Source organism: Bufo bufo, chromosome 4, assembly GCF_905171765.1.
Source record: "Bufo bufo chromosome 4, aBufBuf1.1, whole genome shotgun sequence".
Classification (NCBI taxonomy): Eukaryota; Metazoa; Chordata; class Amphibia; order Anura; family Bufonidae; genus Bufo; species Bufo bufo.
In genome coordinates, this window is record NC_053392.1 from 129,226,741 (window position 1) to 129,250,280 (window position 23,540).

At 43.7% G+C, this 23,540-nt stretch overlaps 1 protein-coding gene across 1 annotated transcript in view; it reads left to right on the forward strand.

The window, feature by feature from the left end:
• Positions 1 to 23,540, forward strand: part of GPC1 (glypican 1) — a 68,130-nt gene that overhangs the window by 43,004 nt on the left and 1,586 nt on the right. Inside the window, exons 2-8 of the mRNA XM_040427859.1 lie at positions 7,739 to 7,897; positions 9,248 to 9,642; positions 12,433 to 12,598; positions 14,513 to 14,643; positions 15,235 to 15,354; positions 17,892 to 18,025; positions 19,064 to 19,239. Coding sequence (XP_040283793.1) covers positions 7,739 to 7,897; positions 9,248 to 9,642; positions 12,433 to 12,598; positions 14,513 to 14,643; positions 15,235 to 15,354; positions 17,892 to 18,025; positions 19,064 to 19,239 — 1,281 coding nt within the window. The remainder of the gene's footprint in view (positions 1 to 7,738; positions 7,898 to 9,247; positions 9,643 to 12,432; positions 12,599 to 14,512; positions 14,644 to 15,234; positions 15,355 to 17,891; positions 18,026 to 19,063; positions 19,240 to 23,540) is intronic.

Genomic DNA, 23,540 nt, shown 5'->3' on the forward strand with positions numbered 1-23,540 from the left:
GACTCCTTGCAGAGTGACAAGACTGTAGCCTCGGTATAAATGAGCACCTGTAATGGATCTCCTTCTATGAGTGCACACGCATGCTTAATTACAGATAGCGCTGTGCTCTTAATTGATTGATGAGCTATTAAAAGCCGTTCTGTTTGCTGTTTATGTTGATAGACTCAAAACAATTGTCTCCACTCCATTCGTAGTCCCTTAGGGACTCTGCTTTATTAACAGCTCCTGCACCCTTGGATATCTGCCCAGGCAGGTAACTGTGACTTGGTATTGCGTGGCGTATTATTCATAGAATTAATAACACGTGCTGAGGTTACGTATTAGGGTTCACGCAGCATTTTAGAGGCAAATGAGTCCGAGAGTGGGGTGAAGAATAAAGCCTCCCAAAGAGCAGATCTCTTTCTTCTAAGCAGCAGGTGAGAACTGCTTCTAAAATGCGTCGTGTACATCATGCCAAAGCTGCTCTGCTTGAAATGATGGGAGCATTTCTATTAATTCAGCGTGAAGAGCCAACAAGCATACATAGCCCTTTAGGTAAGATGATGGGCCTTAAAGAGGGTTTTGACTTCAGCAAATAATAGCATTTATCATATAAAGTTAATATAAAGTAGTTACTAATGTACTGTGATTATCCATATTGCTGCCTTTGCTGGCTGGATTCATTTTTCCATCACATTATACACTGCTCGTTATCATGGTTATGACCACCCTGTAATCCAGCAGTAATGATCGTGCTTGAACATTACAGAAAAAAGTGCTGGACTATGGGCACTCCTGCAGTCCCAGCCACCAGAGAGACCTACGCTTTTCCTATATTGTGCAAGCACGGCCACCAGTGCTGGATTACAGGGTGGTTGTAACCATGGAAACGAGCAGTGTATAATGTGATGGAAAAATGAATCCAGCCAGCAAAGGAGACAATATCACAATACATTAGTAAGTGGCTTGTAGTAACTTTCTCTACATGATAAATGCCATTTGCTGAAGTGAAGGGAAGCTGTCACCAGGATCTTCACTATTAAAAGTTGATCAGTATGATTGGTGGGGGTCTGACACCCGGGACCCCGCCGATCAGCTATTTGAGAAGGCGCCAGTGCTCACAGTAGTGCCGCAGCCTTCTCCAGCTTTGCCTAGGTCAGTGACGGCACGTTCATCGGTCACGTGGCCGGCTGCTCCATTAAGTAGACTCTGACATGGATGCTCAGCCTTTCATTGCTCAACTGCTGCGCTCCATCCACACAACACAGCCGAACCTCTCCCTCAGACACCACTGCTGTGGCTTGTGTATCAGTGTCCATATGATCAGAGTTGACCAGTTAAAATTAATATTTTTGGGGGGAAAGATTTATCAAAACTGGTGTAAAGTAGAACTGGTTTAGTTGCCCATAGCAACCAATCAGATTCCACCTTTCATTTTCCAAAGGAGCTGTGACAAATGAAAGGTGGAATCTGATTGGTTGCTATGGGCAACTAAACCAGTTCTACTTTACACCAGTTTGATAAATCTGCCCGTTGGTCTTTTCCTTATGATCACAACATGGATTTGACAATCCGATGAGTCATGAGCAATTATTCACCATGAGACCCATCAGCCGTCCCGTCATTGATTTTCAGTAGATGACCAGGCCTGGGCAGTGTCATTTGCATCGTGATGATTAATTTGGTCATTTGTGGGACAAAATTATTTTGAAACGATCCTTTGCTGATTTAAGAACATATAGCTTATCGTTTTCGAAAAAAATAAATAAAATCATTACGTCTATTGCCGGTTTAATATATGCATTCATACAAAGATTGGATCAATACAGAGCGTATAAAAGGGCGGCCGTCAGCAGGCCAGACCACTTTAATTTTGGTTAAGTGCTGATCAGTAGAGTTAAAGGTAGAAAACGCTTATGTTTAAACAGAGCTCTACCTCTCAGTGGAGCCCTTCAGCTGCTCAGAAAGCCCCATGTAAGAAGGCCCATGTCAATCCGTTAGGTTCACGCCTTATTCCTAGATGCTGAAGGGATATCATTCCCGTACACTACAGAAATAGCCTCGGTGTCCTTGCACAGAGCTCGCCCGATCGGCTCTCTGTTCTACTACAGCAATGGATTTTCTATAGATGTGGAAAAATCTATACCAAAAGTTCTCCGAGCCTGATGGACAAACACAACTTCGGAAAGGAAAAACAAGGAAGCAGTTTTGTCTTTTAAGGTGGCCGTACAGACTATGCTTCCTTAACCACGCAGCAAAGGAAAAAAAAAATAATCACGAGTGCTTCTAGATGATATTACGTGGTATAAATTATTGATTTCTTGGAAGAGCATGGTCTGGAGTAAATTGGTACCATTAATAGAGCAAGGACATAATATGTCCTTGTCTTTCTGCTTCCCTTAAGAAGCACAAATTTGTTTTCCGAGGGCATTTTTCAGTATCATAGGAAGCTGTCAGAACAACAGCCGTGATGGTGTGTACGCTGGATCTACCGCCATGATCACTAGGATACTGTGTGGCTTCCTCCAGGAGCTGGGATAGGCCATGTTGTATTACCATAGGCTCCTTAAGTAAGTGCGGGCCATGTTGTCTTACTGTATATTTACCACCTATGAACAAGAAAGCAAAAAAAAAAAAGCCTAATTGCCTATAGTGCCTATATCTAATACCAATAGTAATCTTACAGGCAACCATGGAAGTTACCACCACACAAATATGATAATCACCTATACAGGAAACACATGCATCATGGACCCACACATGTAAAAATATATAATCTTTATTGAATTCATTCACACAGAGAAATAAGAGCCATATAAAAAGCTATGAATCACAGGCAAAGAAGGACTCGGACACCACCCAGTACTCTTATAATATTATCACAACATATGACACCAGAGTAATTGCCAGTTAAGCATATATGACAAGAGTCTACAAGAAACAGATCCATTGGCTAGGGGGGTGGGAGGAGAAGATGGGGGTAGCAGTACTGACAGTTCACCGGGTGCTCCCTACGACCATGCAGTGACTGGAGGGCGCAACCTTTCTTCGAGGCACACGCTGGTGTCGGGCTCCTACCTGGTGGTAGTTGGGGTGTCTTTGATGGTAAACTGGCTGAATGCAAGGCAGGGGCCAGCGGCCCGATGGTGGAGTCAATAACCAGGCCCACTAGTTGCAACAAACAAAGTCTTTCTTTACTCAATTGATGATGGGAGTAGTATCACATGTGGCAGCGAAAGGTACAGTTCCAAAGTACAAAACAGTATTTCTCCCAGTAGTGGTGCATAGGCATTGACAATGATGGAAGTTGTAGTACTCCCTGTCTCTTCTTCTAAGAACACTTTTCAGTCTCTCCAAACAACCATAGGCATGCTGTTCTTGTTAACCCTTTCTGCATTTCCCAGGCTGAGGGGTGCAGATTTAGGATGTATGGCCAATCCATCTCAAAGTGTGGCAGGTGAAATACGAGTGGGACTTAGTGACATCTTGCATGGCCTGGATAGTGGTTCTGGACCTTCTAAGAGGGTTCATTGCTTTTTCTCAGGGGTACCCTGGTGGTAAAGTTGCATCTTTGGCAGCAGAAGGCTCAGAGACATTAATTTTGTGGACTTGGTCTGTAGAAACTCTCACACACACATTCTTCCTGTAGCTCCACTCAGAGTAGACTAACCAGGGGACGTACCCAGTCCATCACCCTGGTAACCTAACCAGTTTGCCAATGTTAACTATATATTGCCCATACATTGCTATTTTGGATATACTGTTTATATAAAGAAGCTTTAATAACAAACCACAACATTAAATTAGCAGTAATTAGCCCTTTGGGGCACTGCAGTTACTATGCATAAAAGGAACAAAGAGCGATAAAGGGCATCATACACAAAAATATATGCATATAGAAATGCCCAGCATTCACTCCGACGTGTCTTTCAGCTATCAAGTCTTCGCCTGTGGGTGGCGCTGGATAGTTACCTCGCTGTATTTAACAGCCCATTGATTCAATAGGAGGTAACCTACATAGTTGCCTGCAAACAAAAAATACTTTTCTCCATGATGATGCATCCACAGTGAGTCCCTGCCAGTTTGATCTCATATCCGGCACAAGGTGGTGTCATAAACACATCACATAAGTGTGCGCACATGACACTTCCACCTTGCACCAGCTCCGAGTCCGAGAGCAGCAATTTGTGTCCACGTGTACCAGTAACAAGTAGAGTGTATAGATCAGGGATGCTCAACCTGCAGCCCTCCAGCTGTTGCAAAACTACAACTCTCAGCATGCCATAGTAGCTGTAGGCTGCCCAGGCATGCTGGGAGTTGTAGTTTTGCAACAGCTGTAGGGCCACAGGTTGGGCATCCCTGGTATAGATCATTCAATCCACTAAAGGGCAGCTGTAAGGCGACACTGATTATAATTAGGTCTAACGCTATATGCCACGTAAACATAAACCACATCACAGATTAGAAAATAAATGAATAGTGATATGATAGAATTCTTAATAAAATTCATATGATTACTGATAATATAATGAACTTGATATACTGCAAAATGAAATGTATGTGCAAAAAATTGATAATAGTGAATAAATAAAACCAGATGCACAAAATTATATTATAAAATATATAAACATAAAAAATCTCCTGTCAGCATGATCAACCCTTTTAAACCAGACATACTGCCCATTAGGGTTGATCATGCTGATTAAAACCATATCTTTCTTTTGTTTTTAGGCCTCTTGCACACGGCTGTTGTGCTCCCGTGGCCGTATTGCGGGCCGCATACGGCGGTTCCGCAATACACGGAGCACCGGCCGTGTGCATTCCGCACTTGAATGGGTCCACAAATCCGGAGGTGCGTAACGGAAGCCTGGAACGTAACCCCACGGAAGCTCTACGGAGTGCTTCCGTGGGGATCCGATTCGTGCTTCCGTTCCACAAAAAAATCTTTTTGCGGAACGGACGGATTCGCGGTCCCCAGTGTCCAGAACGGAACCACAACGGGCGTGTGCAAGAGGCCTTACATGTATGCAAATGAGTTAGTTGGAGCACCGAGGGGCTGACTAGTGCTAGGAGCAGGGGCTTAGTACACTCCCCTTCCCACAATTTTTTTTAAATTTTGTCCGAATAGCAGAGCCTGCCATTATTTGTGGTTTGGAACGTTCCTAAGATCACTGTTGTTTATATAGCAGTGAGCAGCACATGTGAGACGCACACATTTATCCCGCTGTAAAGTGAGAGCACGGATCAAACAGAATGTAAGATGTAACAGCGAGAAGGAAAATGTCAGACAAGGTGCAGCTTTTGTCTGCAGGAAGATTCCCGGCTCCCAGAATTCATTTTTTCTTGAGACTCTGACCTCACATTTCATTAGGATTTAATAAAGTTCCTGTGTAATGATATTGTGCCGAGTTCCTGCGCAGCGGCTGACGGAAGACATAATATTCTATTGGATCAAAGGCCACAATGAACTGTCTCATAGATAATTGTCCTTGATAATTTGCCTCAGACAGAGGCTGCTGCGGATTTGATTCTATTAATTGACAAAGAAATATTGTAATGTCAGAAAAAAAGCCACCGTCTGGTGATGACAAACTGTCTAAGGGGAAATTAAAATCAACACATCTCTGTGGGTGGATTTAATTAAACAGAGAGATGGTACATGCGCCTGTAATAATCTGTGTTTTAACACTTACGTACCTGGAAAGCCATTTTATCACTGACTACACAGTGCGGTATTCTATGTAATTCGTACATAGATTACACAAGACTTGCCATCGTCCTTGTCCCAGGACATTCTCCTATTGCTTTCAACTAAAGCCAACCTTTGTAGCCTGGCGACGTAGTCAACTCTACAGCAATAAGATGACCATAGCCACATGGATGTGCTGCAAGCCCCCTGAGGAGCTGGTGCAGAAGATGGGACTGGTAGTGGCCCTGATGAGATGTTGTGTCATGCTGTACTTCCTCAGGCCGTAGCTCCCTGGGGCTCAGTGCAGTGGAAGGGTGGCAAAAGTATAGCAGTCTCTCATGACTATATAACTTGTGGCACATCCAGCAGTATTAAGTACGAAGTGCAGATTCTGGCACCAGACGAGGAGGTATGGTGGCTGGTTGTGTGGCAATTAATTGGAACTAACAGGCACTTGTGGGTATAGGTGTCCGCTGTGAGATTCAGGCTTGATATTTGTCTGGCCTGGTGATTACTACAGGTGATGGGTGTCTTGAGCCATAGTCCCTCACCTGCAGCAGTGCCTGGAAAGCTGTCATTTTGCTGCACACTCATGCTTTCTGGATCGTTGAGGACCATGTAAGTATGGTCAGTATCTCAGGTCCAGGCACTGTGGGGGGGTTGTTCAGTCTTGGATAAGCCCCTTTAAACAATTGTACTGAGTCTTTTATGCTATTGTAATTTATGGAGAACCCATCATGTAGGAATGTATCCCTGTGGTTACCCTCCAGGGTCCCTGACCAACTGTTCAATGCTTTTACCCAGTTCAAAACAGATCATCAGAAGACCATATGCTGGTGATCTGGACGCCCAGGTTGGTGTCCACAAGCAGCACCATTTGTGGAGGGCTTTCAGTGTGATATGCAGTTAAATACATTGTAACGTGGAATACTGTGCTGAATTATCATTCCAGTGCTTTCCTATTAGATGGGAAATGATTGTGTAGGGATTGTATTTTCTCCAATGATCCTACTTAGATTGGGGTCACCTATATTATGACAGAATACTGGGGTGTAATGTTACGTAGAGAAGACCACCGTTCACATGAGCCTTCTCTAGATGGTGCTACTACTTTGTAAGTGGAATCATCTCTGTTAAATCAGGCAGAGTACTTCACACAGAGTTTTTGGCTATGTGCGTTTTGGAGCAAATTCGACTATCAACCCATTTATTTCAGTGGGAAAACCGCATGGTAATTTCCACTGCGTGTTTTTTTTTCCAATTGCAGTTTTAAAAACCCCCAGCATGTTCATTCTTGGTTTGGATTCCGCATTGAATTCACATCCAAACTTCCCATTAAAATTAGAAGGATCATTGTTTTTTTTGTGTGTTTTTTTTTTTTCAGCACAGAAAAATACTCAGTGTGAACTCATCCCTAGCATTAATATCTGCTGGGGTTACAGCTGCATAGTGGCAGGCTTTGTAAATGGATCTGCTCATCGGCTTCAGGGCTTTGATTTATCAATACTGTTGTGGGGGGCAGGTTCTGGCGCGGTGTACGGATTCATTCATCTCTGTAGTATCCGCAGAAAATCTCTAAAATATTGTACGCCTTATGATTATACTGCTAAACAGTTTCCTGCTCTGACCGAGTGTATGTAAGGCAATATAATTTTTTACGTCTACCTACTACCGTTGGAAAGACAACACACTATATACTACCTTAGGTGTCCTAAGTGGGTTCAGAAATGACCAAGGCTGTAGGAGCTCAGTCCAGGTTGGCTTCATCCTTTATTTTAATGGGTGTTAGAAACCCATGCCATGACCCCTCTCCATTAAACAAGGGCGTGGGAAGCCAGGGTCAAGAAATGGTCCTTGCATCATCGCTCGTTAAGGATTTGCGTAACCCCAGAAGCAGTCTTGCTTTAATCTTTGCTATGGGGCTGCCATTCTTCTACGTACACCCCTGGTCTCACCTGTCTGATAAATGTGCACCACAGCAGTTGTCAAGAGCCTCCTACAACACATCCAAAACTCTGCCCCATTGTGTCGTCGTGACAGACGTGGTCATGCTTCTGTCTTATCTTCCAGGTGAACATCTGAGGATGTGTCCACAGGGTTACACCTGCTGCACCTCCGACATGGAAGAAAACTTCGCCAATATCAGCAAGATGGAGTTTGAGAACTCGCTGAGACAATTCAGCCTGTCCGTCCAGGACCAACTCTTCGCACAGACCCGAAACTTTGACAGTAAGAAGCTTTTATACGAGATTCCATCAGTCTGTATGGGTGTATAGTAATATGAACGGGGCACACCTGCTGACCGTGTCCCATTGCAAATGCATTTTCCAGTTTTATGTAAATCTTGGGGTGCGTTCACACGACTGTAATTCTGGGTCTGAATTCATTTCAATGGGGCCGCGAAAGATGCAGACAGCACACTGTGCGATGTCCGCTTCCGTTGTTCCATTCCGCGGCCCCGCAAAAAATATAGAGCATGTCCTATTCTTGTCCGCAATCAAAAATAGGCATTTTCAATATAGTGCCGGCCATGTGAGGTCCGCAAAATGCGGAATGCACATGGCCGGTATCCGTGTTTTGCGGATCCGCAATTTACGGTCATGTGAGTGCGCTCCTTATGTAGAGGAAGACTAAGCACACTTTTAATAGAACCTCTCCCGACACGTCACTTTTAGTAAATTCTTGTTTTCTTCCATAAAACAATTCTGGAGTATCTTTTTTTTATTTTATTGTATTAAAGAAATCTGTGTGCGGCCATTCCTCTATTATTCCTCCTGAGAATGTATGAATAAATTGTTCCCTTAGACTTCGTGCAGTCAGTGCTGCCAGTATCCGACAATGCAGGGACACAAACTATCGACTAGGAGAATGGTAACATCAAGTTGTCAAATTTATTTCAGACATTTTCTAAAGGAGTAAGAGAGGAATGGCACAACGCAGTTTTTTTAAGAAAAGACGCTCCAACAATGTTGTTTCTCGATTAGTTAGTAAAACACATTGTAAGAGCTGAGGGGTCCTCTCTGATGAAGGGCTCATGCACTCGGCCGTTCCGTACATTGGGGACCGCAATTTGCGGTCCCCAATGCACGGGCATCATCCGTACGGATTCCGTAGACGGATCCAGGCCCATAAAGCTTGAATGTGTCCGTGGTCCATCCGCATGTACTACTTTTTTGCGGTGCAGAGGCACGGACAGAAACCCCATGGAAGCACTCCGTAGTGCCTCCGTTCTGCACCAGACCTTCCGGATTGCAGACCCATTCAAGTGAATGGGTCGGCATCCGTGATGCGGGGTGCACACAGCCGATGCCCGCATATTGCAAACCCGCTGTTTGCGGGCCGCAATACGGGAACAGTGTGCATGAGCCCGAAGAGTGTTAGGTGTGGTCAGGTTTTCACTCTGTGGCTATAAACAAGAATGCCTTCATACACTGACAGCAAGCAGCAGCATATGGAGACACATACATCAGAATGTCATTTTCACTATCAAATCTAGTAAGAGTAAGTCAGGAACTCATGTCATACAGGAGATTATTGCAGCATGGCATTCCTTATGTATAATATCTCTGTCCTTCCCAGGGTACTTCCAGGACCTACTGAACAAATCGGAGCAGATTCTTCTGGAAACATTTCCCGCCCAGTATGGGGAACTTTACACCCAAAATGATGGGAAGATTTTCAAAAACTTGTACATAGAGCTCCGTCAGTATTACCGCGGGCCGGCAGTGAATCTGGAGGAGGCACTGACAGAGTTCTGGAGCCACCTGCTGGAGAGAGTGTTCAAGACACAGAACTCACAGTACCCCTTTTCTTACGAGTATATGGACTGCTTGGCAAAGCAATACGACCAGCTTAAGCCATTTGGGGACATTCCACGTGAAATGAAATTAAAAGCGACCAGGGCGTTTATTGCTGCCCGATCGTTTGTCCAGGGACTTGGCGCTGCTGCTGACATCGTCAGGAAGGTCACCCAGGTATGTGGTCACACTCTCTGAGTGATCTCTACATGTTGCCGATAGTGCCATGTACATATAGAGGTCAAATGGGAATGTTTTGAACTATTGTTATAGTGAACTGATTAATTTTAAGGGACAGGCTATCATATCCATTGTATACCAATCACGGGTTCCATCATCTTCATGCACTCATTGACAAAGAAATACCACTCCCCCAGATAGAAATGACGGATTGCTGCAAAACTCAGCATGCAGCATTGTCTCAGGCAGAGATTCCAGGGGTGGTCTGATTATATACTGTGTCTTACCACAAGAGGGCATAAAATAGCTTCCCCCACTGCCCTGTAAAAAGACTCTCAGATGCTACTTTTGGGTAGTTTACCTCTTGGTGAGAGATCGTTGACTGGTAGTCCTTCCTCTACGACGCATTCAAAGACATTTTTCCCAGTTGGCCTGAGAGAAGCAGGAATGTCGTTTTGACAAACTGCCCGTCATGTCGGTTGTTCTGACCTAGTTATTAGGAGATGTTGGGGGCAGTGGTTATGTGATGGCATGCACACATGATGAACAGGCCCCAGATGTCCTAGCTGACAAGCACAAGCAGCTCCCACAGTTTCATTGTCCACCATCCAGAAACAGGTGACAGAAGTATCTGCTCAGGCCATTTCCAAGCGAAACCTGGACTGCTACAGACTGGAAGTGTATCATGTTTAGCCCCAAATCGAGGTTCTGGTTGGGATCCAACAACAGTCAGATTAGAGTGTGGAGGCCTCATGGTGAGCGCTTCAATCCTGCCTTTGCTGTGGAACACTGCCCCAACTGCTGGTGTGAAGATCTGAGGAGCCATCACATACGACAGTAGTGATGGGAGGGACACTAACAGCTCAGCGATATGTGCAGGACGTCCTGCGACCACATGTGTTCCTCTCCACTAAATGGCATTAATCTGCAGGATCGCCCACACAGCAAGGGTTTACCAGGAATGTCTCCACCAGATTACAACATCCTTGGCCTGATTGGTCACCAGACTAGCTAGGCTGGGGGTGGTGTGTAAAATGCCACACAATTTGGGACTTTTTGTGCATAAAATATGATTTGGGGTTTGAATGTTGGTAAGGATCCATTCACACGTCCGCAAAACACGGATGCCGGCCATGTGCGTTCCACATTTTGTGGACCGCACATGGCTAGCACTATAATAGAAATGCCTTTTCTTGCCCGTGGATGCGGACAAGAATAGGACATGTTCTATTTTTTTTCAGGGTCGCGGAACGGAAGTGCGGATGCGGACAATGGGCCCGCACCCATTCCTCAAAATTGTGGAACAGATGCGGACCCATTTTGCGGATGCGTGAATGGACCCGAAGTACGGTAGTCTGACACCAACACATTCCCATGGGAATCTTATCTATTAAATGTGGTGACTCAGAACATGCAATTTACTTTAAATGAAAAATGGCAAAATCCTTTTCAATATCTGTTGATCAGTGCTTGAAGTTTCAGGCCGAAGGTTTCTCAAAGTTATTGTTATCATCATGGGCGCTGTAGGCATCCAAATCTCCATCCACATCAATGTCCACACGTATCTCATGCTGGACCATTTTGAGTCAGAATTTTTGTATCCAGGATATCATTCATTATAATAATACTAGATATATTGATGCATACATTATCACATGTTCTTCACTGTTTGGTTCTCATGCTGATTTTTTTTATAAATGTTTTGATGTGTATATGTAGAAGCAGCACAGAATGGGGCCAGGTGTGCTCTCATAGGAGCCCAAACCTCACAGAAAATATTCTAAGCCCATATATTCAGCTACTTAGGGCTCATGCACACATTCATGATCGGCCTGGGAAAACATGGTCCATGTGTAGAGGCTCCCCCCGACCCGATCTGACTGGATCATAGTGTTTTATCTGATTATGGGGCTATTGCAACAGATAGACTGACTGGATCATAAAACACTGTAATGCAGTCAGTTCGGGTCAGGGGAGCCTCGATTGGCCCGGGAGATGCGGCGGACATATGGACCGTGTTTCCCGGGCCGATGAAGGTTTTGTCGATGAGCCCAAAATGTGCATACTTGGGGAAAAATTGCTGAATGGCAGGTAAAACAGTTGTACTTACTGGTTCAAAGCCCCTTTGCTCCAGCGCCGGTGATCCAATCTTCCCATATGGACTTTATATGAATGCACTGATGACATCCACTGCTGAGGCCAGTGATTGGAGGCAGTAGTCACGTGCGGTATATGGGACGCCACCGCTGCAGCCATCAACATGACGTCATGACTGCAGCACGGGGAGGATCGGAGTGGTTTGAACTGCTATGTATAAGCCATTTTATTATTTTAACACCTTCCCTGCCATTGAGCTTTTTTTTATTTATTTTTTACTCAAACCACCCCAGTTAAGTTACATTAAGTTACATGCCTCCAACATTCCCCGGAGCGCTCACACGCTGTGCCACGGGGACCACGTCATTTACCTCTTCATCCAACCTCTGTGACTCTTGTGACCAAGGTCCGTCTCTGACCGAAACGTCAAGAACACAGTCACAATCTAATTATTGGCAATTGTTTCTTTATTTTGCATATAACCCTTGAGTGTGCGGTGGTTCTCTCTTTATTATTTATAATAGTTGATATAGAGGCAGGGAAAGTGTGCGTCCCTGCACCACATTTATCATCCAGCCTGATCCCCTGTGGTAAATCTGGTGCTGGTCTAGACCACCGGTCTAAGTTTACACCATCTATAGGATGAGGAAATCTGTTCCACTGATACAAAACTGTATTTTATCTATGCAGGTCCCTATGAGTCAAGAATGCATACGTGAAGTTATGAAGCTCATGTATTGTCCTCTCTGTCGTGGCCACTCCAACATCAAGCTGTGTGATAATTACTGCTGGAACGTCATGCGAGGATGTCTCGCTAATCAAGCAGATTTGGACCCCGAGTGGCGGAATCTGGTTGGTAAGTGAAGCTGTCAGAGATCTAGATGGTCATGTCGCTATACACAGTCCAATATGACTTCTTGGTTTGATGATCAGGTTGACAAATGGACAGTAGATAGCCTCCTGTAAAGTGCTTCTGATGAACAGAACAGGCTCATTTTAATCTTGTAACTCATCTTTGTGTTCATGGAGAAGCGAGAGATTGCATCCCTGCAGCACTGTCACAGTGGGTGGCCAAGAGTAGGAGATGTCTAGCAAACCGTTGTCAGTGCGACATCGCTTCATGCATTGCTGAATTAAAGGGTTTGGCCCATCTTACACATTAGTGGCATATCGCTAGCATATGCCACCAATATTAGATAGGTGCAGGTCTCTGAAGTGGCACCCACACCTATCTCCAGAATGGGGCCCCCAAAGTGAACGAGGGTGCGCCACGCAAGCGCAGCCATCTTCCATTTACTTCTATGAGAGTGTTCGCTCTGATCTTTTTGGAACTCCTGTAGAAGTGAATGGAGAGCACACCGTGCATGCTCAATGCACTCTCCTTCACTTTGGGGTCCCCGTTCTACTGTTCTAGAGATAGATGTGGGACTTGCACATATCTGATGTTGGTGGCATATCCTAGTGATAGGCCACCAATATGTGAGATAGGCCAACCTCTTTAAGAATATTTGAAGTGGTTCTCCAAAACTTTAACACTAGTGGCCTATCAGTATATGATCAATGAGGATCTGGCCATTAGGACCAGTCAGTACAACGAAGTCTCCTTCAATGGCACAAGTAGCTCATCTGTAAGGGTAGCTGTGCGAGAAGTTTAGTCTCACCCAGGAGAATGAAGGATAGACCATCAATGGATATGACTCAGAGAACCCCTGTAACCATTTCCATCGTACATTAGTGAAATAAGAGTTGATTGTGGGGGCAGCTGGGTTTTTTAATCCTACTGACAACTGCAGTTGCTTACCAGTGGCCACTGTTGGACTTTGTGGTCTATACCAATGTTCCTCAACTCCAGTCCTCAGTCATGATTTGAGAATATCCCACAGAATTAATACCTGTGGTAAGTCCTGATGCATTGACACTAATTATATAACCTGCTCAATAATAAGGAAATCCTGAAAACATGACCGGCAGGTGGGCCGTGAGGACTGGAGTTGAGGGACACTGGTCTACCATGAAATATAAGGAAACTAACATTCCAATAGTCTGTCTAGTGTAGCCATGCCTATCCTTCATTTCCAGCTGACATTTAACCTCATTATTCGATTCTTTTTAGAATTCTTGGTCTTAACCTTTGGTGCACACCTGGTTTTGATCCATAGTTGCTCTCATGTGGCTTGGGGTCCCAATCAATCTGAATAAAATAAACACTTTATGGACGCCTATAGATAGGCCAAATACATATGAGTAAATAAATGCTGAGTGCTTGACCATGTGAGCAGATGGTGAATTGACTGTGTAGTCTGGTACCTGGAGATGTATATATTAATATATGTAAGGTTGTGCTGAGACACTGGGAATTGATCATTATTCTGACCTACAGTAATGGCTAGAAAACCTCATGGTCAGAATTGATTGCTCATTACTGAGATGCCTTCTCAGCACTTTGACCTTTACACATTTGTATTCTAGGTTCTTAGCATTATACTAAGAATGGACTACACATTGCAACCATACGGTTCACCAGAATAGTAACAGTACAGAAAATGAAATGTTCCAGAGGAGCATAAAGATGGAACCATTGACTTGTTCTTCCTTTGAAAAGTGCCATACATATGACGTTAATAATTATTGTGTTCCCTCTATATATTAGTCTGACAAGGTATTAGGATAATGGTGGGTAAAACAAGGCATTTAGAGGAGCCAAATAGGAGAGAATGTGGAATGGGTTAAATGATGGAAAAATGATGGTGTCTTTTTATATCTTCCTCAGAATCCTTATTGCTGGTGGCGGGCAAGTTTAATGGCGTTACCGGTGTGGAGAACATTGTGGGAACCATTCACACAAAGATCTCAGAGGCCATTACCCATATGCAGGAGAACAAGGAGGTCATAAAAAACAAGGTAAGTTGTGAACGCAAATCTTGTGTGTGATGTCTACAAGCATTTATAATAGTTCAAATGCTGTCAGAGAATGATCAGCGATAGACCTTACTTGCATGACCATCTTCCTACAGCGCTAAAGTAGATTAGATGGGACATAGCCCCAAAAATTATTCAGATGGGACATGGTTCTGGCCATTGGGCTATTTATGTAGAAGTTCATGCAGCAATCTTAGAAATAGAAAGGAACAGAGTACAGGTGGGATTAAATACAAGTGAAATCTAGTTATTGAACGTATGGGCAGATACATCAAGTGACTTACAAGCAAGAGTGACATGTAGCAGTAGTTTGGTAGAGGGTTGGCTAGTTGATAGGGCAGTGGTTTGTTAGTTTCCCCATAATTATGGCATTTAGCTCTTCAGTTATTAGGGTAGAGCCACAGGGTCAGGTTTCCCGATGCAGTTTTGGAAGCCAAGACCAGGAGAGAATTCAAAAAAGAGTAGAAGATGTGTCTGTCCTTTATACTTTCTCTTCAGCAGGAAACCTGACCGTGTGGCCAAACTGCTATACTTCTACTCTGCTTGATGGTCATTGATCATTGTTTTCTACAGGTGTTTAAAAGTTGTGGAAATCCCAAAAAGGGCAACAAGGGCTCCAAGACAGAGGAGAGAAAAAGAAAAGGCAAAGCAGCTCCAGAAGATAAATACACAGTTCCCAGTATGGACAACCTGGTAGGTGACATACAATGTCTTAGACTGCCCCAAAGTTCAGACCATTGGTTCTCCTGTCTTCTACAATCATGTACTAGGCAGACTGTATTCTGTCTACATTTCCAAGTATCTGGACCATGTCTCCACTACTGTTATTTTACCAGGATGGATGGACAGATAGCTTAAATTGGGGTTTATTAGACTGTATAGTATAAGATTGTATAGTATGTTGCTGTAGGAACTGGCAGCCTGACCACTCAGAAATCGGCTTCTAACTAGCAATTTGTAAGGCCCCTTGCGGACGAGCGTTCCTCCGGCAGCGAGTCCGCATCGCAGCGCCCGGCCTGACCTCCCAGCACTGACTGGATTCACATAGCATTATAATTATTTATGATGTTATGTAACCCTTACAGTTCTGGAATGTATTGGATAACACTGGCAGCATTATGCCAGTGTTATCCAATACATTCCAGAACTGTAAGGGTTACAAAGCATCATAAATCAATATAATGCTATGTGACTCCCGGCAGCGCTGGGAGGTCAGGCCGGGTGCTGCGATGTGGACTCGCTGCGGGGGGAACGCTCGTCCGCAAGGGGCCTTACAAATTTGCTAGTTAGAAGCCGATTTCTGAGTGATCTAAGATAGTGATTTGTGTTGATTTGTGTATATGTTCCTTAGGCTTATGTATTGTATCTTTGTGTGTATATGTATGTACTAGGTGTAGGTATATGTAGGCAAGTATACAGTATATTTTGTGCATAGATAAATAAGTATATGCGATATACATTATTACAGTATGCATAGTTTGTGTATGTATTGTTTGTATGCATATGTCTGTCTATTTTAGTATCCCAGCTGTACTTACACACTCTGTATATCTTTTTGCACCGCGAAGGAAACGTTTCTGCACATTTCCAGCTGACAAGCCTGATTTCCTGAAATTCACCTAAGCCCTAATGTGAAAATTTTTAGAAAGGATTGTAGAAACCCCGCCTGTCTGCACCCAGTGCCGATCCCAACAAAATGCTGATGACATCTAGCTCCTGTGGACTAAGCGTTTATTTCCACACTCCGGTCCAAGCCATGAGCTGTGCTGAGGGCGGCCAGGATCACGCGTACACTGCAGTGATTGAGCCATGTTTAACTTTGGTCCTCGCCGCAGTCTGCTGTTCTGTTATTTTTGGCCTCTGAATAGCCGATCATTGCAGAATATGGCGCACTGACAGTTTACATATTAATAACCGACAGACTGTACATTATGTAATAATTATTATTATAAGCTCACTCCCAAGTGTTCCCCATTCAGAGCCAAGATTTAAAGGGCAAATTAATAAGTGCTGAAAAATGGGCAGCAAACACAGAGAAGTAAGAAGTAATTTGGGGGCACGTTACTTTCTGTTGCTGGTTACCTGGCTCGTAGTGATTTGTTCAAATGAAATGTTTTTAGTGTCTGATTTTAGACCTTTCTAAGAAGCTCTATTCCTGGAATCACAGAATCCCCTCTAGGAATGTGTATCTTTTGTATTAAATCCCAATCCATCATCATGTTTCCTGCACAGAGTTATATGTCCCGGAGGAGCAGCAGACAATGGGGGTCATTTATGAACATTTTTACACCAGTTTTTAGTGTAACGATTGTCACAAGAACCCCTTTTTGCAACTTTTTTCGTGACAGGGGCCAGGCAGTGACATCAGCTCTGACAAATTTACTTCCTTTTACACCTTAAACAGGTGTAAGAGCAGCCAATGGCAGGCGGGGACGGGATCAAGCACCATTTATGGCTCTCTGATCCGGTTTTATGCTGTATATTGTGCTGCTATTACCCATAGACATCAGCTGGGACCTGTAGAGGAACCGGCAGCAAGTGCTCAAATTGCCTGCGGTGTCACTGTCATCATGGGGGAAAGGACGCAATAAATAGGTTCAATTTAAATTAATAGAGTGTCAATGTAGAGTCAATATGTGTTCTACAGCGTGAGCATGGCCACTAGTCCCATAATGAGGCCTAAAAACAAGTAGATTTCATCTGTTCAGGCGATCAGAAGCATTTAAAGGGGTTCTCATGATTATAGTTCATGACAATTTCTCAAAAAGCTAGAATCGGCCCCATACCTCACATGGATCTAGAAATCGCTCCATTTGCTCTGCTAGATTTATTTCAAGCTGGCAGCTCAGGGGGCGCGTCCTTTCTACAGCAGCTCTCTCCCTGTAACTGTCACAGCACAATACACAGATGGTATTGAATAGTTCAATGGCAAATACCAAAAGCATTCAGTAGACTATGTCTCATTGGACAGCCTGTAATACTGTAGTAGTTCCTTGCTGAAAAAAGAACTAGAGCCCTGCTGTGCCAGTGTATAGAGGGTCCGAGGGCCGACGTCTGATCATGAATGCATACCTTTCCCTCCAATCCCCAAAATGGCCATGAGAAAGGAGAACCCTGCTCTGCTGTCCAGATCAAACTAACTACTATCGCTTCTATATTTCACTGACATTAATATTGGAGATCTTCACACCGCGTACCAAAAACAATTTTTTATATATATTTTTTTTAAGGTTTCTGATGTAAAAGTAAAGCTCACTGAAATCCAAGATTATTGGGTATCTCTACCAAACCTATTCTGCAGTGAAAAGGTCATCGCTGGTCCAGGCAATGAAGACAAGTGCTGGAATGGAATGGCCAGAGCAAGGTCAGTCTGCTTGTGCAAAGCTAGGTGACCTATGCCAGCTGGTTAGGGTACGGCCACTCGGTCCGGTTTCCTGATACAGTTTTGGAAGCCAAAATTAGGAGTGGATCATAGGAGGCGAGAACCTAGAAAGGACAGATTTGTCTTCTCTTTTTTTAATTCACCCCTGGTTCTGGCTTCTAAAACTGCATGCAGAAACCTAACCGTACCCTTAAAGGGAATCTGTCAACTCCAGAGCAACCCCCAAACTAGGATAAAGTCTTGAGTCCGGTTACGTAATTTCTATCTTCAGACGCACCTTCATTCCAACGCTGTGCTCCCACAAACCAGCAGTAAAATGCACTGAGAGGACTACTGAGCTCACCCACAAACAGGCGTCCTCTCAATACGTGTCAGTGCTGGTTTGTGGGTGCCCAGTGCGGGAATGCAAGTGAAGTACCGTATGAAGATAAAAGTTACATAATCTGACTCGGCATCACTTACACTATACACCGCTTAGGCTACTTTCACACCAGCGTTTTCCCTTTCCGCTATTGAGATCTGTCATAGGACCTCATTAGCGGAGGAAAACACTACAGTTTTGATCCCATTCATTGTCAATGGGGACAAAACTGAACCGAAGGGAATGGAGTTCACCAGAATGCATTCCATTCCATTTCATTGCGTTTTTAAATACGTCCTGGGATGCGGAGAAAGACTGAGCCGTCATGACTCACAATGTAAGTCAAAGGTGATGGATCAGTTTTCTCGGACTCAAAAGAAAATGGATTCACCCCCCATTCACTTACAATGGTTTTAGAGACGGATCAGTCATGTTTATGTTAAAGATAATACAACCGGATCCGTTCATAATGGATGCAGATGGTTATATTATCTAGATGGAAACGTTTCTGTTGATCCATGAGGGAGCCAGCAAAAAACGCAGATGTGAAAGTAGCCTTGCTCTAGTTTGTGGATGTTTCAGAGCCGACAGATTCCCTTTAAAGTTTTATTATCTTATTTCCTCTGAACTCTTTAACATTGTAAGTTGTCGGTCTTTAGGTATATGCCTGAGCGTATGGGCAGCGGACTCGCCAACCAGATAAATAATCCTGAGATTGATGTGGATATTACAAAGCCTGACATGACCATCCGTCAGCAGATCATGCAGCTGAAGATTATGACTAATCGTCTCCGCAATGCCTACAATGGAAATGACGTGGACTTCCAGGACACAAGTAAGTAAACAGTTACACAATGTAATTTCAGCGTTTTATGGTGATGATTGACCCTCTCGTAACGATCAAATCAAATGATGTTTTACTCCCAGGCATATTCTGCTTTCCTTGATCTTGAGGTTTGCTTTACTCTCCAGGGATACCAATAAAATGAGCATAAATTCACCTGAGCTGACCCGTCTAGAGTATATTACGGATTGCATAAATAGTTAATCTCAGACAGTTTTTACTTCCTTTATACCAGGGATGCTCAACCTGTGGCCCTCTAGCTGTTGTAAAACTACAACCCCCATCAGGCCCTGTTGTAGGCTGATAGCTGTAGGCTGTCCAGACATGTTTGGCGCACTTTGCAACAGCTGGAGGGCCGCAGGTTGGGCATCCCTGCTTTATACCACTCCGAATAGGAGGCAGGCAGCCAGAAGAAATCTAATTCTCTGCTGCTTGCTTATGAGTAACCTTATGAGTTTACAACATTCTGTAGTATGCATCTGACTTGGCGCTCATTCACACGTCAGTGAATCGCGGACTGCGGTGTCGGTGCTCTCCACAGACAGCTCACGCATCCATTGACATTACCATGCGTATTCACGCATCAATGGTTTTCTACAGACTGTGGGTCTGTGTTGACACCATGGAAGCGTGCCCTATTTTTGGTCTGTGATTATGGATCCCTCATGCACATTATATTCCATGGGCCTGTGAAAAATCACAGACACAACAAGGATGCCATCCGTGTTTGGTCCGTAGATCGTTGCTAGATGCTCTAGAAACTAAATTCCAGCCTAGAAGTGTCCGTGGAATACGGATGACACACGGAGGGCAAAAAACAGGCACAGATTCTTCACAAACATCTTCACTGATGTCATCACGGACATATGATTGAGGCCTTAGTCTACAGTTGACACTTCCCCCTTCTGTATTATGAAGCCATTTTCGCATAAAATGTGCTGCAGATCACATCTACACAGAATATAAAATATGGTGTGGAAACTTAATTTTGCAGCAAGTCCTACAGTTCTGGATTTCTTGTGGGAATGTTGTGTGTTTTATCCTCTGTTGGAAACATGGAACTGGAAAAGAAATAGTTAGCAGTCCCTGACCTCTTGTGTTAATGTAATGCCGACCAAAGTCCTCTCAGGGATCATAATTATACAAGGTTGAGGACTGCCAAAACGTAACCTTTAATTTAGATTCCAATAAAAAAATCAAATAAACAAAATTAACACAAAAACTTTGAAGAACCCTCCCATAATTGGGGATATAGATTATAGACAGCACAGTTACCTACTATGAAAAACAAAGGCCTTCTACTGACATCATAGGTGGAGGGGATGAGTCCTGCCAACCCTATATACAGTCAGGTCCATAAATATTAGGACATCGACACAATTCTAACATTTTCGTCTCTATACTCCACCACATTAGATTTAGTCAGCTTTAATTTGAGGGTATTTACATCCAAATCAGGTGAACGGTGTAGGAATTACAACAGTTTGCATATGTTCCTCCCACTTGTTAAGGGACCAAAAGTAATGGGACAATTGGCTTCTCAGCTGTTCCATGGCCAGGTGTGTGTTATTCCCTCATTATCCCAATTACAATGAGCAGATAAAAGGTCCAGAGTTCATTTCAAGTGTGCTATTTGCATTTGGAATCTGTTGCTGTCAACTCTCAAGATGAGATCCAAAGAGCTGTCACTATCGGTAAAGCAAGCCATCATTAGGCTGAAAAAACAAAACAACCCCATCAGAGAGATAGCAAAAACATTAGGCGTGGCCAAAACAACTGTTTGGAACATGCTTAAAAAGAAGGAACGCACCGGTGAGCTCAGCAACACCAAAAGACCCGGAAGACCAACTGTGGTGTATGACTGGAGAAGAAAACACCCTTCACAACAGTTGGCCAGATCAAGAACACTCTCCAGGAGGTAGGTGTATGTGTGTCAAAGTCAACAATCAAGAGAAGACTTCACCAGAGTGAATGCAGAGGGTTCACCACAAGATGTAAACCATTGGTGAGCCTCAAACAGGAAGGTCAGATTAGAGTTTGCCAAACGACATCTAAAAAAGCCTTCACAGTTCTGGAACAACATCTTATGGACAGATGAGACCAAGATCAACTTGTACCTGAGTGATAGGAAGAGAAGAGTATGGAGAAGGAAAGGAACTGCTCATGATCCTAAGCATTCCACATCATCAGTGAAGCATGGTGGTGGTAGTGTCATGGCGTGGGCATGTATGGCTCTGCCAATGGAACTGGTTCTCTTGTATTTATTGATGATGCAACTGCTGACAAAAGCAGCAGAATGAATTCTGAAGTGTTTAGGGCAATATTATCTGCTCATATTCAGCCAAATGCTTCAGAACTCATTGGACGGCGCTTTACAGTGCAGATGGACAATGACCCAAAGCATACTGCAAAAGCAACCAAAGAGTTTTTTAAGGGAAAGAAGTGGAATGTTATGCAATGGCCAAGTCAATCACCTGACCTGAATCCGATTGAGCATGCATTTCACTTGCTGAAGACCAAACTGAAGGGAAAATGCCCCAAGAACAAGCAGGAACTGAAGACAGTTGCAGTAGAGGCCTGGCAGAGCATCACCAGGGATGAAACCCAGCATCTAGTGATGTCTATGCGTTCCAGACTTCAGGCTGTAATTGACTGCAAAGGATTTGAAACCAAGTATTAAAAAGTGAAAGTTTGATTTATGATGATTATTATGTCCCATTACTTTTGGTCCCCTAACAAGTGGGAGGCACATATGCAAACTGTTGTAATTCCTACACCGTTCACCTGATTCGGATGTAAATGCCCTCAAATTAAAGCTGACAGTCTGCAGTTAAAGCACATCTTGTTCGTTTCATTTCAAATCCATTGTGGTGGTGTATAGAGCCAAAAATGTTAGAATTGTGTCGATGTCCCAATATTTATGGACCTGACTGTATACACAAATCTCTGCAAAAAATGCACCAAAATGATACACAACTGACAATACTAGCTAATTCCTACAAGCCGATGTTAAAAGCTGAGAACTTTGCCCATATCGGAGCCCCTCATGCACCACGTCACGGTGCCTATATATACATCCTGAATATTATGATAAGTGCTACAACAATGTGGCTGTGATGGTCGTCCTTAGTATTTTTGAGACCTTCCACCTCATCCCTGGTTTTGGACGGATTTCACTCTTGGTAAGGTAGAAAAATGATCACCACAAGTAACATGCCTGTAGTGTTTGACAAGTTTCCTATAGAAGATCTTCTTTCCTCTATTTGACCACATACTTACTTTCTTTAGGGCTTGTTCACATCTGCGTCAGAGACAGAACATTTGTCTACTTAAAGAGGGGACACCCTTAGGCTTATTGCACACGACCGTATGGCATTTTCAGTGTATTGCGGTCCGTTTTTCACCGAACCGTTGTTCCGTTTTTTGTTTCCATTGTGTTTCCGTTTCTGTTCCGTTTTTCCATATGCCATATACAGTAATTACATATAAAAAATTGGGCTGGGCATAACATTTTCAATAGATGGTTACTCAAAAACGAAATGGATACGGAAGACATACAGATGCATTTCCGTATGTGTTCAGTTTTTTTTTTGTGGACCCATTGACTTGAATGGAGCCACGGAACGTGATTTGCGGGCAATAATAGGACATATTCTATCTTTGAACGGAAATACGGAAACGGAATGCATACGGAGTACATTCAGTTTTTTTTTGTGGAGCCATTGAAATTAATGGTTCCGAATACGGAACGCAAAAAACAGCCTGTAAACGGAAAAGAAAAATGTCGTGTGCATAAGGCCTTAGAGTTCTTTCACACGAGCTGATCCCATGCGTGAAAACCACTGCGTGAAAGAGAGCCAAGCCCCATTCCGGACAGCAGAGACACTGAGCAGTAACATGATTGATAATGCTCTTTGCCTCTCTGTGATCTTTTTACTACAAAATCACAATGATGACTTTATCTGACTGTGATTTAGTAGTAAAAAGATCACAGAGAGGCACGGAGCATTATCAATCATGTTACTGCTCCGTGTCTCTGCTGTCCGGAACGGAGCTTGGCACTCTTTCACGCAGTGGATTACCCGTACGGCATCCGTTCGCGTGAAAGAGCCCTTATGGTCAGTATGGTTCAGTTACATCATGGATCCAGCACTTCCATTATTTTTCAACCAAAGCAATAGAAATAAGTAGCTGTGATATGAACAAGCCCTTATCAGGCGCTTATTAGAAAATTAGTAGGAGACCACATAGCACAGACTAAGGCCGCTTTCACACAGTCAGTGTTTCCATCA